Source organism: Chinchilla lanigera, unplaced genomic scaffold (genome assembly GCF_000276665.1).
Source record: "Chinchilla lanigera isolate Chin_1 unplaced genomic scaffold, ChiLan1.0 scaffold00007, whole genome shotgun sequence".
NCBI classification, from domain to species: domain Eukaryota; kingdom Metazoa; phylum Chordata; class Mammalia; order Rodentia; family Chinchillidae; genus Chinchilla; species Chinchilla lanigera.
The window spans coordinates 38,838,015-38,852,673 of record NW_004955408.1 but is presented as its reverse complement, the minus strand read 5'-3'; the positions used below and the strand labels follow the sequence as shown (position 1 = coordinate 38,852,673).

Genomic DNA, 14,659 nt, shown 5'->3' with positions numbered 1-14,659 from the left:
TTTCTCCATTTTCTTTCTTTTCTCCATTTCCCCATTCCAATTTCTCTTCTCTTTTGAGCACTTTCTTCTCATTTCACAACATGTATTGTACATTGTGGGTCTTATTCTTTCAGCTTCTTACACTAGTGAGACAAAATGATATTTACACATGCAAGACTGGTTGCTTTTAGAGAAATGGATTCCTTAAAGTTCATAAACAAACTCTGGCTAGTCCTGAAGCTTTATTGCCTCTCTGAGCCTTCATAAAATTGAAGAGCATCAAGTCTTTGCTCTGGAGTACACTTTGGTTAACAGAGTGTTGCGGCTAGCATGATCTTCTATTGAAACTTTCTCCATATCAGCAATAGGACTGTATTACTTTCTTAGCATGCATATATTCACTGGAGTAGCATTTTTAGTTTAAGTTCCTTCAACAACTTTGCTTTCTTGCATTTACAACTTGGCTGTTTGGCACATGTAGCCTAATCTTCAGCTTATCTCCTCCTTTGACTTTTTTTCTTCATTAAGCTTAAACATCTCTAGCTTTTAAAAGAAGAGGCAAGAGACTCTTGTTTTCATTTTAACAGTTAGTAAGGCCATCGTAGGGTTCTTAACAGGCCTAATTTCAGTACTGTTGTGTCTCTGGGAATAAGGATACCTGAGGGGAGACAGAGAAATACAGGGGAATAGACAGTCAGCAGAGCTGTCAGGATAAAGACATTTATCAATTCAGTTTGTAGCCTTGTATAGGCTCAACTTATAGTCCTCCAAAACAATTATAATAGTAATACTAAAAAAATCACCAATTACAATATAACAATAATGAAAAAATTGGGAATATGAAAATTACTAAAACGTGAGAAATGGAATATACACTGCTGGAAAAACAGCACAGACACACCCTTCCTGATGCAATTGTAATTAACCTTCAATTTGTAAAAAACACTACCTGCAAAGCACAATTAAGTGATGTATGCCTATACATTGTTCCTTTTTTTTTTTTTTAGGCATTCCATTAACAACTAATGAGGATAAACGTATTTTATGCTTGTTGATTTTTTCAATGTTCTAGTCTGGCAAATACTTACTCTGACCTTTCTCCAGTAGCTTATTTTGAAGTTACTCTGTCACTGCCTCACTGCCTCAGAGATGGTGACATATTTTCTGTCACTACACAGATACTTTCTTCTAAGGGAGAGGACACAGCTCAGAGAGCACTTGTCTCATATGTGTCAGTCTCTGGGTTTGGGCCTCAGTACTGGAAAAAAAAGGAAAAAATTTTTTGTCTGCTTGCTATTCTAACTTGCACTGTGCTTCCCTGCCATATGATATTTAGAGTTTTTGTTTAGTGAAATATTTTTGTTTGGGTTTCTAATCATGTTAAAAAAGCATTTCTGCCCTAAGTTTGTATAAAGTTTTCCTTTAATTATGTATCTTTGTATTGTTTGAATTGTTGAGGCAATGTGAAAAATTTCTGCAGTTTTTTTCAAAGAAGAAATTTTTAAAAAGTGAACAAGGCTAAGAGTTGGCAAGAAAGAAGATGAAGATGACTGTCACAGCAACAGCTGGAAAAACCCTACTTTTTGGAAAATGAGTCTAAGAATATTGTGAATTCGTATAACGAAGCTATATTCTCAGAAAACAGAATTAAAGATGTATTCTGATGTGCTCAATCACTACAGTTATATGGCTAATGAGCATTTACATGTACATATATCATTTCATATTTACATACATAGTTCACCTATTTTCATTTCCCACCTTTCTTAATACTTACCTATTACACGAAAAAGATTACAGAAAAGAGTGATTGAGAAAGCTGCCCAATTATTAATCATATAAAGACAGAAATCTTCCACTTTAAAATGTCTTATGAAATCAACTAAATTGGTATAAATATTACTTAGAACAATAGCATGCCAAAAAAGTCTCTGCATGATTGTTTATTTAAAATATTATGACTCTGGCTGTAAATACATATGGGCTTACATAATTTGCAGCTATTCATATAAACCCTCAATTAAAATGGTTAATTGTTCATCCCCAATGACTTGTTTTAATAAGCACACTAGTATATTTTCTATCTTGTTTATCAACTATTTATGCCTTTTCAATTTTGATTCATGAAGAAATTACTGAAAAATAATCTAAGCTTAACTACATCAAACAGTAATATTATTCCAATGCTGTCACAGACTTCTCCATGGCAAAATAGGTATATATTGCTATTGCACAACTTGTAGGTACAAGTTACTCTGTATATATAAACTCTCTCTACATAATGACAGTGTTTCCACTGCAACTTGCTCAATACATGTAAAATCATGAAATACAACTTACAAAATCTTTTAACAATGTACTTTTTTGACAAAAGTATCCTGAGGATATTTACAAAATTCATTTCTAGCCCTTCATTTCTTTGCTTTGATGCTTTAATTTCTAAGATAATAGTTGTCTATATCCCACATAAAAATTCCTTTAATTTGTAGTTCCTACTAACAAAATAAATTTAAGCTAAATAGTAGATAACTGTCCCTTAAACACTTGTCCCCCTTCTTCCGGTCTCATTTGTTAAAATCAAGTATTTATCACGTTTTCTATACTTCTGGATCAGAAAATGTACAGCACAGAACAGACAGAAATAGCATATTTAAGTTAAAAGCACTGTGAATTTTAAATATTTTGGTCATATTTTATAATAAAATATTTTGGCAAAAACAATAAATATAAGGTTTAATTTATTTTCTATTAATAGATATGAAGGGTATTTTACATTTGTAAATATTTAATTTGACTGTTTTCACATTTGTTACTAAAAACACTGCTATAAGGTTTTTAGAATTTTGAGACAAAAAGCACCTTAAAAATAAGAAATAAAAAAAAACTGAGGAAAATGTATGATAGTCAAGAACTCTGTCAAATTCATAACTTACTTTTAAGCATCTTATATATGCCAACACAGAATCTTTATTGCCTATTTAGACTTAATGTAATCTGAAAATAACAATCATGGAAGCCTTATTGAGATTTATTTGCAAATTAGGATGAGAATTCAAACATTTCAAAATAAACATTTGCAAAAAAAGTTGTTATTCTGGTGGCAGTAGTTGTTATGGCACAAAAACACATGAAAAACTTGGGGGTTCTGAATATATATATATACAAACTAAATTCAAAAGTGTAGGCTATATATATACACACATACACACACACACATATATATACATACACACAAATACATTTTACACACACACAGTTTAGGCTGTGGAAGGGAAATTGATGAAAACTTTACATAATGAACCATTTCTCTCATTTATCACTGAAGTCTCAATGAGTTTTAATGAGAGGTTCATTATCTGTTTTATTCTTACTCAAATATCATTCTGTCATTAAGAGGAAAATATTTTCAGATGTGTGAAGTCTGATAAAGGAAGTCAGAGTGGTGAATTAAGCGATGAGTATGTGAGTCTTTACTTAAAAGGTATTTTTACTGTTAAAGAAATTCATGCAGAGGTATCTGCAGAAAAGTTGACCAACAATAAGAAAACAAAATTCTTTTAACACTATGACATACTCATAACATACTATACATATGTGCTTTACAGCATTACTTACAAATTCTACTTTAGATGCTCTAATAAAATTATGAATGATTTTGTTAATTTTTAAGGCATCAGTGCATCAATGAGGGTAAAGCTCCTTAAGTAAATGCGAAAACAAAGCATCAGCTTATTTGTGGTATAGAGTGATTACTATATATTATATCTGTTGGCCACTTCTACCAAAAGGGTAATAAATTATACGTCTTCTTGTAAAAATGCTATAGCATAAATTTCACATCATTTTTTAACACTTCATGTAAGGGGCTGAACTGATCTGGCAGTATTCTCATCTTCATTGTTCCATCAGCTCCACAAGAGAAAATATGATTTGTTGGTCCTGTCTCAATTTGCATCACTCCAGTTCCAATATTCCTAAAAATGGACTGCCGAGCGTGCTCATTGATAAAAGTGTGGAGAAGACTAAAGGTAGCAAGACTCCAAATCTGAAAAATATCAAGAAGAAAATGAACACATGGTTGATGATTACTTTTAGTATCCAAATGAAAAATTCAGGCCTGCCTAAACAAAAGGTAGAGAAAAACCTGTGCAGTCTTAAGAGCATAACACTTCGATGCTGTATATGGTATTACAATTTACCAAATGCTTTTATATTACTACATGCTTAAAATTCATCTAATAAGACAATAAGGTATTATCTCCTGCACTGGAGGTTACGTGTAGGATGCCACAAAAACTTGTAATATTACATGGACTACAATCAAGAACTCTTCTGGGTGGTTTTGCAGTGCAGTAACTAACACCTTCTTTGTAATACGGAATATTCACCAAGGCATCAAGAATAGCTAGGAAAAGGCAAGTGACACCCAGAGGCCCACTACCCCGGCAAAGGTCTGTTTTAACTACAACACAAAGTCAACTATTAAAACTTGGAGACATTTTAATTTACTAAGATTTTATATTTGCAACCCTTATAAAAAATAAATGTACCTGTTTCTAAGGCGAATTATAGGTATTTTCACTTATATGCGTTTAGGATATCTGTTTTAGGATTAGGGGAACCAATTTATTTTCTGATTTTATTGACATCACTGAAGAAAAAAATTTCTCTAGGAGAAATACAATGATTATAGTAATCTATATGTACATGGATTTGTTAAGTTATAGCTTCTGAATTAATTTTATATTTCCAGGTTTTTGCTTGATTAAACAATAAACCTCAGACAGTGTACAAACTAAAAGAATTGCCTAAATCATATGCTAAAAAGCCTAGATCACTCAACTCTACAGAATTCCCAACCATTAAAATAACACAAAAAGGAGTCTCAATTGATTTATGTATTTCCACAGGACCTTCCATAAAAACCACTGGGAATGTAGAATCCTGAATGTTGTTTAGAACCGAGTATTTCTGGGTTAAAACCCAGTAATCTGCAATTTTCATAAGCTCCCTAACATTATTAACAATTTGCTTAACATTTTAAACAACTTCCCTAAGTTTTAAACCCAATGAGGTTTGAAAAGGACTGCTAAGAACAGGGTGTATCCAGGTATATTCAGGTTCTTGAATCAGGTACTAAGTGACTGGATATTGTTTTTACATATGAAAAATTAGGGAATAATGTGGAATAAAAGAAAATGTCAATACATTACTTAGTACATACCTTAAAAGTGAATCCAGTAAATTATACAACTCAGAACATGGAGTCAACATTAATTTTACTGTCTAAAGTTAAATATCATTTTCATCATCAAAGGATGACTTAAGTAGTGATGATCAGAAAGAAATTAATATATTATTACTTAAACAGACTGGTATTATCAGTATTAGTAGGGGTTTCTGAAGGGATTTTTTCCCATTTTCTAGATACCTTTATATTGCCTTCTGCAGATCCTGTGACAAAGTACTCTTCAGTTGGATCAATAGCAATGGCTTTAACAGGGGAATCATGGCTCTGAAAAAGTTGCCTCTGTTGTCTTTGGAGAAGATCAAATACACATGTGAATCCTTTTCTGCCACCTGATATTAGCAATTGATGTTTGGGAGCATATGCTAAAACTGTAGCTCCACTATCATGGCAGGTAAAAGCTGAAAGTTAAAAAAATGAAATAGAGCAAATAAGGATTTTAGACACTGGACATCAAATAATGAAGAATGCTTTTATAAAGCATTTTGAGTTACATTTTGTGAAAAGTGAGACATATCTACATTTTTTTTAAAGAGTCAATATTCAATTCATCTAGCACTATTTGTTGAACATTCTTTCTTCACTAAACTGCCTACTTAGCAGACTAAAGGCTGATTTACTATAGATGTTTAAGTTGGTAACCGGGCTATCTATTCTGGTCCATGAGTTGTGTATCTATTTTTAAGCCAATGTCACAATGACTTGATGACTATAGCTTTATAGTAAGTCTGGGAAGCAGTTAATGTTGAGTCTTCTGAATTTGTTTTTCTTCAGTACTTTGTTGTTCCTTTGTTTTTCCATACTATAAACTTTAGAATTAATCTGTTGATATCTACCAAATATTTTGCTAAGATTTTGATTAGGACTACAAAGTTTGGAGGAAATGACATCCTACAATGAAGAATGCATTAATTTAGATCTTCTTTGATTTCTTTAAGTGTATTTGTACTTTCTGTATACAGACCTTGTTAGACTTATGTCTCAAATACTTCCTTATTCTGGGTCCTATTGTAAATGGTAATGTTTTTAAAATTTCAAATTACAGGAACTCTGACATCATGTGCAAAATAAATCTCACAGGCTGATAAATATGTGTTATTAAAAATAAATTTAAAATCACTTTTAGTTTATGAATTTCTTGGCTCCCAAAATGTATAAAATGTTTTCAAAACTTACCATGGACTAAACTATTTGAGGGTGCTACAAGTGTATCCCACAAACATATGTTTCTGAAAGAAAAGATTATTTTTTGAGTGACATAAAAAGTTATAAAAAATGTTCATATGATGACATTTGAATTTTGCTGTTAAAGAAAGTTCTTAAATTTATAAAAGCACCAAATGCAAATAAGTTTACATATGATTAATTTTTATATAAAATCTAAAAACTACTGCTTATAAAACTGAGTACCTTTATTTTTTTTTTTTTTGTCTTTTTGAGACAGGATCTCACTATGCAGTTCAGGCTGCTCTTGAACTCACTTTGTGGCCCAGGCAGGCCTCAAATGCACAACAATCCTCATGCCTCAGCCTCCCAAGTGCTGGGATTGAGTAACTTTAGATTAGTATGTATTTACAAGGCATATGAAATGAAGCCTGAATGTAGACACATTTTGTATTAATTCTTTTGTAATATAATGGACTGGTGTAAACAAGTAGCACGAGACACTGCATTTTCTTGAACACAAAGAAATCTTACTTCTACTATAAGGATGCATTGATGTATGCAAGAAAGTTCTATGGAAAACAGGTAAAAAAAAGAAAAAAGGAAAAAAACCCAAGAAACTCCGGAGCCCCAAATCAGTTTCTAGTGCAAAGTGAGGTCTTAGAGATTAAATACAGATATATTTGTTTTCCTGAGTAACCACTTGGAAGATATCAATATGTAATACAACAACCATTGTTAATTTTTTGTCACCTTGTCTGTAATTCAGCATTGCTTACATTGTTCTTGTGCTATTTTGTAAATGGATGCCTGTTTGTTAATATGTTTTCATTCTTTTATTTAAAAAAAAAGATTAAATACAGAAAGGTCAACAACCTCGGTATTCCTGGGTATCAGAAGTCAGTTGTTTCCAAGTGATGAGTTGGCGAAGGAGAAGAAACAGTTTCCTATAAACTTAACTTTTTTTGGTTGTAGAATAAGGGTAGGGATGGGACTGCTACTGATCAGCTATTTTACAACTAACAAGTCCTGAGTTTCCCGTTTTCTTATTTTGCAATTGTTCTGTACCCAAGGAGGTCATGATAACAACTTAATAACATGGCCAATAAATATTATTTCTTTTTTTGTTTCAAGTTTTCTGAATACATAGGAAATACACAGAGAAATGATCATTTCACAAACAACCAAATCCCTTTCCCTTATACACATGTAACATCAGAACATTAAAAGTACAGAGGAAATGGATTTTGCTTTAATGGCACCAGAGTTTTTCTAGATTTACAATTAGGAAACTATGAATGCTTTGTATAAATAAACAAATAAACAAAAAACCTCTCATCAAGTCTTTCTAATAAAGATACCTAAAAAAAATTATTGAGACACAAGGACATAAAGCAATAAAAAGCATTCCGCTATAGGGGCTGAGGATTTAGCTCAGCGGCACAGTGCCTGCCTGGCAAGTGTGAGGTCATGAGTTCGATTTCTGGGACTGGAAAAAAAAAAAAAAGCATTCAGCTATACACACACATACTTTAGTTCCAGCTATCATCTCTTACCTATTGTCAGTTGAAAGACCAGCTGTCACTATCAGAGAGGAGGAACTAACGAAGACAAAATCATTGGCTGTCTTGTTGTGACACTGCCAAGTCTAGAATGGTGATAAACAGTAAATGTTACTGTTGTTAATAAAAATTTCAGAATGGGATAGATACATTAATCAAAAAGTGATTGTGTAGTTTATGTTTTTAAAAAATCTTAGTGTCTTTTTATCTGAACTTTAGAAAAGCTATAAAAGTAATACACTACACAGAATTTCAGATACCCTCTACCCAGAATGACCCATTTTTAACATTTTGGCACACTTGTTTTGCAACTCTTTCTTTCTCCTCTTTTTATGTACTGGGGATAGAGCCAATGGCTTCACATATGCTAGGTAAGTGCACCACCACCGACCTACACCCATAGGCCAAGCCTTTCCTTTAGTTCAAACAAAACTTTAAAGGAAGCATAGAAGATTAAACTTCAAATATTTTACTTTGGCTTATTTAGTGAAAAGTTCTGTCTTAAGGGAAGATAGAAACCAGAGTTTTAGATTGTTTTGGACTTAATTATCTTTGTTATATTGACAACCTGCATTTTTTTAGACATACTTAAACATTAAAATAATTTATGCAAAAACATGAATAAAAGTTACTAATTGTCACCAAAATTAGAAAATATACAATATTTCTCAAAATTCTATTAAACAAAATGTAACAGATCATGGTAAAAAGTTTAAAGATATAAAGGCAGTCTGTAAGTGACTATAACCTTGCACATTTAAATGTTGGTTTAAAAAAATTTTGAGAAAAAAAATTAACTTATTTGGGAAAAAAATAACCTTTTTTCAAGGTATCCTAACCACCCCTCCCTTGCTTGTTTTCACTTAGGTCAGGTCTGTCTTCTAACATTTAACATTGGGTGAAGAACACTAGAATCGTAACTTATATGCTTAACTTTGCCTTGATACATATTGCTCAGTTCTAAAGGGACTGAGTCCCTTTTATGTTAAATATAGCCAAGGATATAGCTCAGCGGCACAGTGCTTGCCTGGCAAGTGCAAGGTACTGAATTTAATTCCAGATACAAAAATAAATAAATAAATAAATTCAGGGTTCTTTGAAGCCATAAGATTATTAAGTTTGCATAGCTCTGACATATTTATATTTTATTAAGCAAGGAAATAATACCAGCTACAGGATGTCCTTTCTAATTTTTTCATTGATAGAGACTAACTATGGAAAAATAATCAGACCACTGGCCTATTAATAATTCTAGTTAGGTAGAACAGTGATTGCAGTTTAGTGAGGTTAGAAAAGGGCACTGATAATCTACAAGTTCCATGTGTCTCTTAAGGCACCATCCAGGGTTTATATATGTTATCTTTCCAGTTACCAGAGATGTAGGATTTTTATGCTTCACAGAACACTTTTCACATAATACAAGGTCAGAGTAAAGTGATTGATTTACATAAGACTATAAGATTTTATTTATTCAGTTAAATATTTCTTGCATCAAATATAGTTTCTTTAATATAAAAACTTTTATTTATAGGTAAAAGTCTTGACTTACCAGGTATGGCTTAGGCATGCTCCCAGTAACAGGACAGCATTTCCAGTTTGTTTGATACAAACTTAAATATCCATCAGCATCAACTATACCAAACTTAGAAAATAAATGGAAATGTTCAATATACATGCTAATACACATATTTATTCTACCCTTACTATGACACCCATATTTTTACTTTTAGACATTTAATTAATATACTGACTTTCCATTTCACAAATGCATGGGTCTAATTAAAAAAAAATTTAGCTATTCATTATAAAATTCCAGGATAGACAAAGGATTCCAGATACCCATTTAATTACAAAAACCAAAGCATCATCTGAATAATTTCTGAGTACTCTAAAAACAGAATACTGGAATCCACATTAAGTTATAGGACCAAAGTTTATCATAGGATAGATACCTATTCACTTTGAAAAAGATAAAAACATCAAGAAATAAGGAAAACACATAAATAAGACTAGAAAGCAAAATAAGAATTATCATAGTAAAAGAATTCCACTATGGGTACTCAGGGTAATTTTGACTGGAAAGACATTAAAATAATCCAGTAAGAGAGTATGTTATACAGAGCTTGCAGGATAAAATGATTACAACATTTTCTTTAAAAATTACAAGCATAGTGCATGGTTATGGAAAGTATGCAGAACAGATGTCTATTTTGGATACTTGCTCTCATCTCCAGATCAAATACCAACTGTAACAACTGACATTGTTTCCTGTAAAATTTTTTTCTACGGATATTCAAACATTCACATTCCACAGTTACTGTATTTACTATAAATATCTTTCCATATCGACATAAATCTAGCTTATTCTTATGCTATGCATTATACTGCACAGTTATAGTTGTAATTTAAAACATTCTCCATAGAGATGGTTTTCAATTTAGCCTATTATAAAAAGTGCTGTTTTAAACATTCTTTCTTTTCTGATTTTTTTGAGATAGAATTTCGTTGTGTAGTTCAGGCTCGCCTTGAACTCATGGTGATCCTCCTGACTCAGCCTCCCAAGTGCTGGGATTACAGACTTATGCCACCAGGCCTGGCCTAAACATTCTTATCCCTACACCTAGTGGAAATGTTCTGCCAAAGAGCATTATTTAAAATTGACAGATGAAGGCATAACTAAAGCTGAAGTGATATGAATTTATATATTCATTATTTTCTTACACGTTAGGTAGCACTGTATATTATTAAAATATTTGTCTAAACCAGAGAAAAGTTGTACTTTAACTTGCATTTCTTCAACTCTGAGGGTTATTGACAAAAAAAAGATTCTTGGTAAACTGTTTATATTCTTTGTCTACCTCTGTATTATGATGTCTTTTCAAAAACTGGATATAGTTAATGTTAAGAATGTTAATCTACTGTTTATATATATTTTTACAGATTTTTAAAGAGTTTATTTATTTTTCTAGTTTATCTTACTTCTGAAGTAGATATAGGTATGGATACACATAAAATGTACACCTAGAAAGGATTTTTTTTTTTTTTTTTTTTTTCCGGAACCGGGAATCAAACTCACAACCTTGCGCTTGCCAGGCAGGCACTGTGCCACTGAGCTAAACCCCCAGCCCCAATGTACACCTAAAATATTTATTAGTCATCCAATGTGAATGACCATTTGAATGGACATGAATTCAGCTCCCATCCTTTGTACACTGGAATCTGTGGATACTGCTAATTGTAGTGCAATGTCATTCATTTGAAAGGGGGAGGTTGTTTAAGTAGCCACACATACCACTACTACTTCCTAGAAGCTTACAGGATTCTCTTTATTTTTTAATTAAATAAGTGAAAAACCCCTCAAAATAGCCAGGAGGTGTACACGTATATTGTTTTTCAATATTTCTTCCTGGCACTTAGAATGCCTTTTCTCTTAAAAAAATTCTATTCCTTGTTTTGAGGAAATACTTATTACTCATTTGACTAGTGCTTACCTACTGTTGTTTTTTTCTGATTATTCTTTTTCTGAAACATTTCCTTAGACATTTTACGGGATAATTTCTTAATTTGTGCTTCCCAATTTTAACTATTTCTGTGCTGCTATTAAGCATGTATGATGAGTGGTTCCTCCTTACAGACCTTACTTTTGAAAATCAGGTTTCTAACTTCCAAGAACTCTTTCCTGTTGCCCTGATGTCCTTGTTTCATACCAACTTGTTCTTATTTTATTAATGCAATATTTTCCTGAACCTCTTGGAAGAGCTGTTCCTCACTGGACATATATGCTTCATAATGCTCCTTTTTACACTCTTAGTTTTTCTAAAATGTTCACTGACTTTTGGCTGCTAATTTCTGTTTGTAATTCATAAACCAATCAGCATTACTGTGATACAGTGTGAGTCATCTGTACCATTTACCCAGTAAGCTTTCCTATTAAGGGAGATAACATGCTTACATGTGCTATTGGGATCCATTAATAGCTAATGTGAATGCAAAGAGAGTTGGCTTCCTGTCAAGATACTCAGAAAGAAAAAGAAGACTAGTCTGTTGCGTCTTTAAGTCGCCTGCATGGAAAGTTGCTGCGAATGTTAAAGCTGAAAATTAAGATGTAGGTCTCAAATACCATGGTAAAGCATGATATGGGTGTCCTGAAGGGCTCCTGAAAAAAATTATCTTACCCATGCTGTAGTTATGTGACTACTGTGCTTGTTATAGAACTTTGTTGACAAGACAGTGCATTAATAAAGATGAAGTTACAGAGATTAGTAGGAGAAATACAATACAGACAACTAAAATAATAAAGTATGAAGAGATAAAGGACATTAATAGGGAACACAATTGAGAATATAGGTTGAGAGTCCCTTATCTGAAATACTTGAGACCAGAACTATTTCACATTTTAGGACTTCTTTCTCTTTTTTTTCCTCTTCCAGCAGTGGGAAATAAACCCAGGGCCTTTGCACTAAGTAATATCCCCAATACTTTACTTCTCTTTTTTTCTTTTCTTCTCTCTCTCTTTTTGACGCAGGGTTATACTAAGTTTGGGCTTAAATTTGCCATTTTCGTGTCTCAGTCTGGAGTCTTTCTTAATTTGAAATATTTGCACAAACTATACTGGCTAAGCAGCCCTAATCTGAAAATGTGAAATGTTCTGAAATCCACAACTTTTTGAACACCTCAGATTTTCTGATTAGGGACACTTAAACAATACAATCAAATTTGAAAGCCTTCTTTACTCTACCTCTTTAATTTTCCATTAAGAACAAAGATTTTAAAACTAAGTGAACCAATATTAACTTCTGTGAAATGCAAATACAGTGGTTCCTTGCTTCAGGATCACATTTGTTTGCAAGTATTTGGTTCACAAACAGAAGCATTAGGGAAAATTTTGTTTTTGTTTGCAAACTCTGTATTGGGTGACAAACACGACCACTGCCATCTTTCCCACACATACACAAACATGACCATCTTTTCCAAAACTGTACCACAAATTAAGTTCATGAACCAAAGTATAAGTGTACATGTTCGTGACAAAAATACTAGTTTGAAGCACAAGACATAAATAACATGTGAGGAGGGTTACATGTTGGAAGACTGAGGAGAAAGAAAAGACAAGATGTACCATTAGCTAGCGACTATCTGAATGATTTTCAGTGGGCTATGATTCTGAAGACAGAGAGTAGGCTGACTTACTATTTACTTAATCACTGCTTAAAGTGCTACTGAGATATGAGGGTACAGAGAAATATGAAGAAAGCAGGAATATGCGAAGTAAAGACAGGGATGCACTAGAGCAAGGTCAGAAAACTTTTTCTTAAATGGTCATATAATAAATATTTCAGGCTAGCCCTACTAGAATGTCTTTGTCCTCCTGAACTCTACTGTTGCAGTGGGAAAGAGCAAAGAAAACAAATAATTAATGAAGGAACAATGATGCAATAAAACTTTATTTAAAGACAGACGGCTATGTCACAGTTTGCTGATGCCCTGGCTCTAGAACAGTGCTTCTGAAAACTTTAGTAGGTATACAAATCACAAAAGAACCTGCCGATGGTGATTCGCTAGCTCTGTAGTAGGGTCAATAATATGTATTTTTTTTTTTTGCCTTTTTGAGACATGGTCTCGCTACGCAGTTCAGGCTGGCCTTGAGCTCACTTTGTAGCCCAGGCTGGTCTCAAACTCGCAACGATCCTCCTGCCTCAGCCTCCTGAGTGCTGGGATTACAGGCGTGCGCCACCACGCCCGGCTAATAATATGTATTTTTAACAAACTCCTAAATGCTACCTATTGTTTGGTGCTGGATCACACTCTGAGCAGGTTCCCAGGGATAAAGACATTGATATTTACTAATCAAAAATGTTTAATCTAATATAAACTAATAAACATGCAGCCTTTAAGCAACATTTAATTTTAATGAAAAAATATATTTTATATATATTAAACAGTCTAGGAAGAACCAAATGAATTTATACGTTGTTGGAGAAAAATTTAAAAAAAGAAAGAATTCACATAGATTAATACTTTACTACTAGCCCTACACTGTTGTCTTCAGGAACTCAAGCTAGTGATATTTATGGAACTTCAACACAACCAACCATTTTTACCATTACATATTATAATACTACCTTATTTCCCTGATAGTTAAATCTCATTCTTGTAACTCTTGAATTACCACCAGATCGAAAACAGGCTATTTGTTGAGAATGGCCCCATTCAAACATTCTGACACTCCCATCTTGAGCTCCAGTCAGATCTGCATTAAAAGACAACAAAAACTGTGAACTTATTTTAAGAATCTTTGGGAAAATTTATTTCATAAGCCAGTGGGGAAAATCTTTATGGTTGAAACACCTAAAAAATAAATCATAATTTATATAAATTTACCTCTCATTTGACTGAGAACTTATCAAACTATAAAAATATTTAAATCAGATCTAAGCTATATTTCCCTTGAAATTATCTTAGTGATTTCTAGTAGCCTTTAATAAATAATTTTTAAAGCCAGTCTTGGTGGCGCACCCCTGTAATCCCAGCACTCCATGAGGCTGAGGCAGGAGGATCACTGTGAGTTCAAGGCCAGCCTGGGCTACAAAGTGAGTTCAAGATCAATCTGAACTGCACAGTGAGATCCTGCCTCAAAAAGACCAAAGGGGAAAAAAAAATTATAATAATCACTAAATAAATTACTGGAATTACTAAAGGGCCAAAT

The 14,659-nt window shown here is 32.8% G+C and overlaps 1 protein-coding gene across 2 annotated transcripts in view; it reads right to left on the bottom strand.

The window, feature by feature from the left end:
* Nucleotides 1-1,903: 1,903 nt before the first annotated feature.
* Nucleotides 1,904-14,659, bottom strand: part of Dmxl1 (Dmx-like 1) — a 145,282-nt gene continuing 132,526 nt past the window's right edge. For both annotated transcript variants that reach the window (XM_013506996.1, XM_005376544.1), the window contains 6 exons: nt 14,076-14,203; nt 9,503-9,595; nt 7,948-8,039; nt 6,404-6,456; nt 5,411-5,628; nt 1,904-4,024 (listed from right to left, as the gene is read on the bottom strand). In XM_013506996.1, the coding sequence (XP_013362450.1) occupies nt 3,800-4,024; nt 5,411-5,628; nt 6,404-6,456; nt 7,948-8,039; nt 9,503-9,595; nt 14,076-14,203 (809 nt within the window). In that variant the 3' untranslated portion in view covers nt 1,904-3,799. The remainder of the gene's footprint in view (nt 4,025-5,410; nt 5,629-6,403; nt 6,457-7,947; nt 8,040-9,502; nt 9,596-14,075; nt 14,204-14,659) is intronic.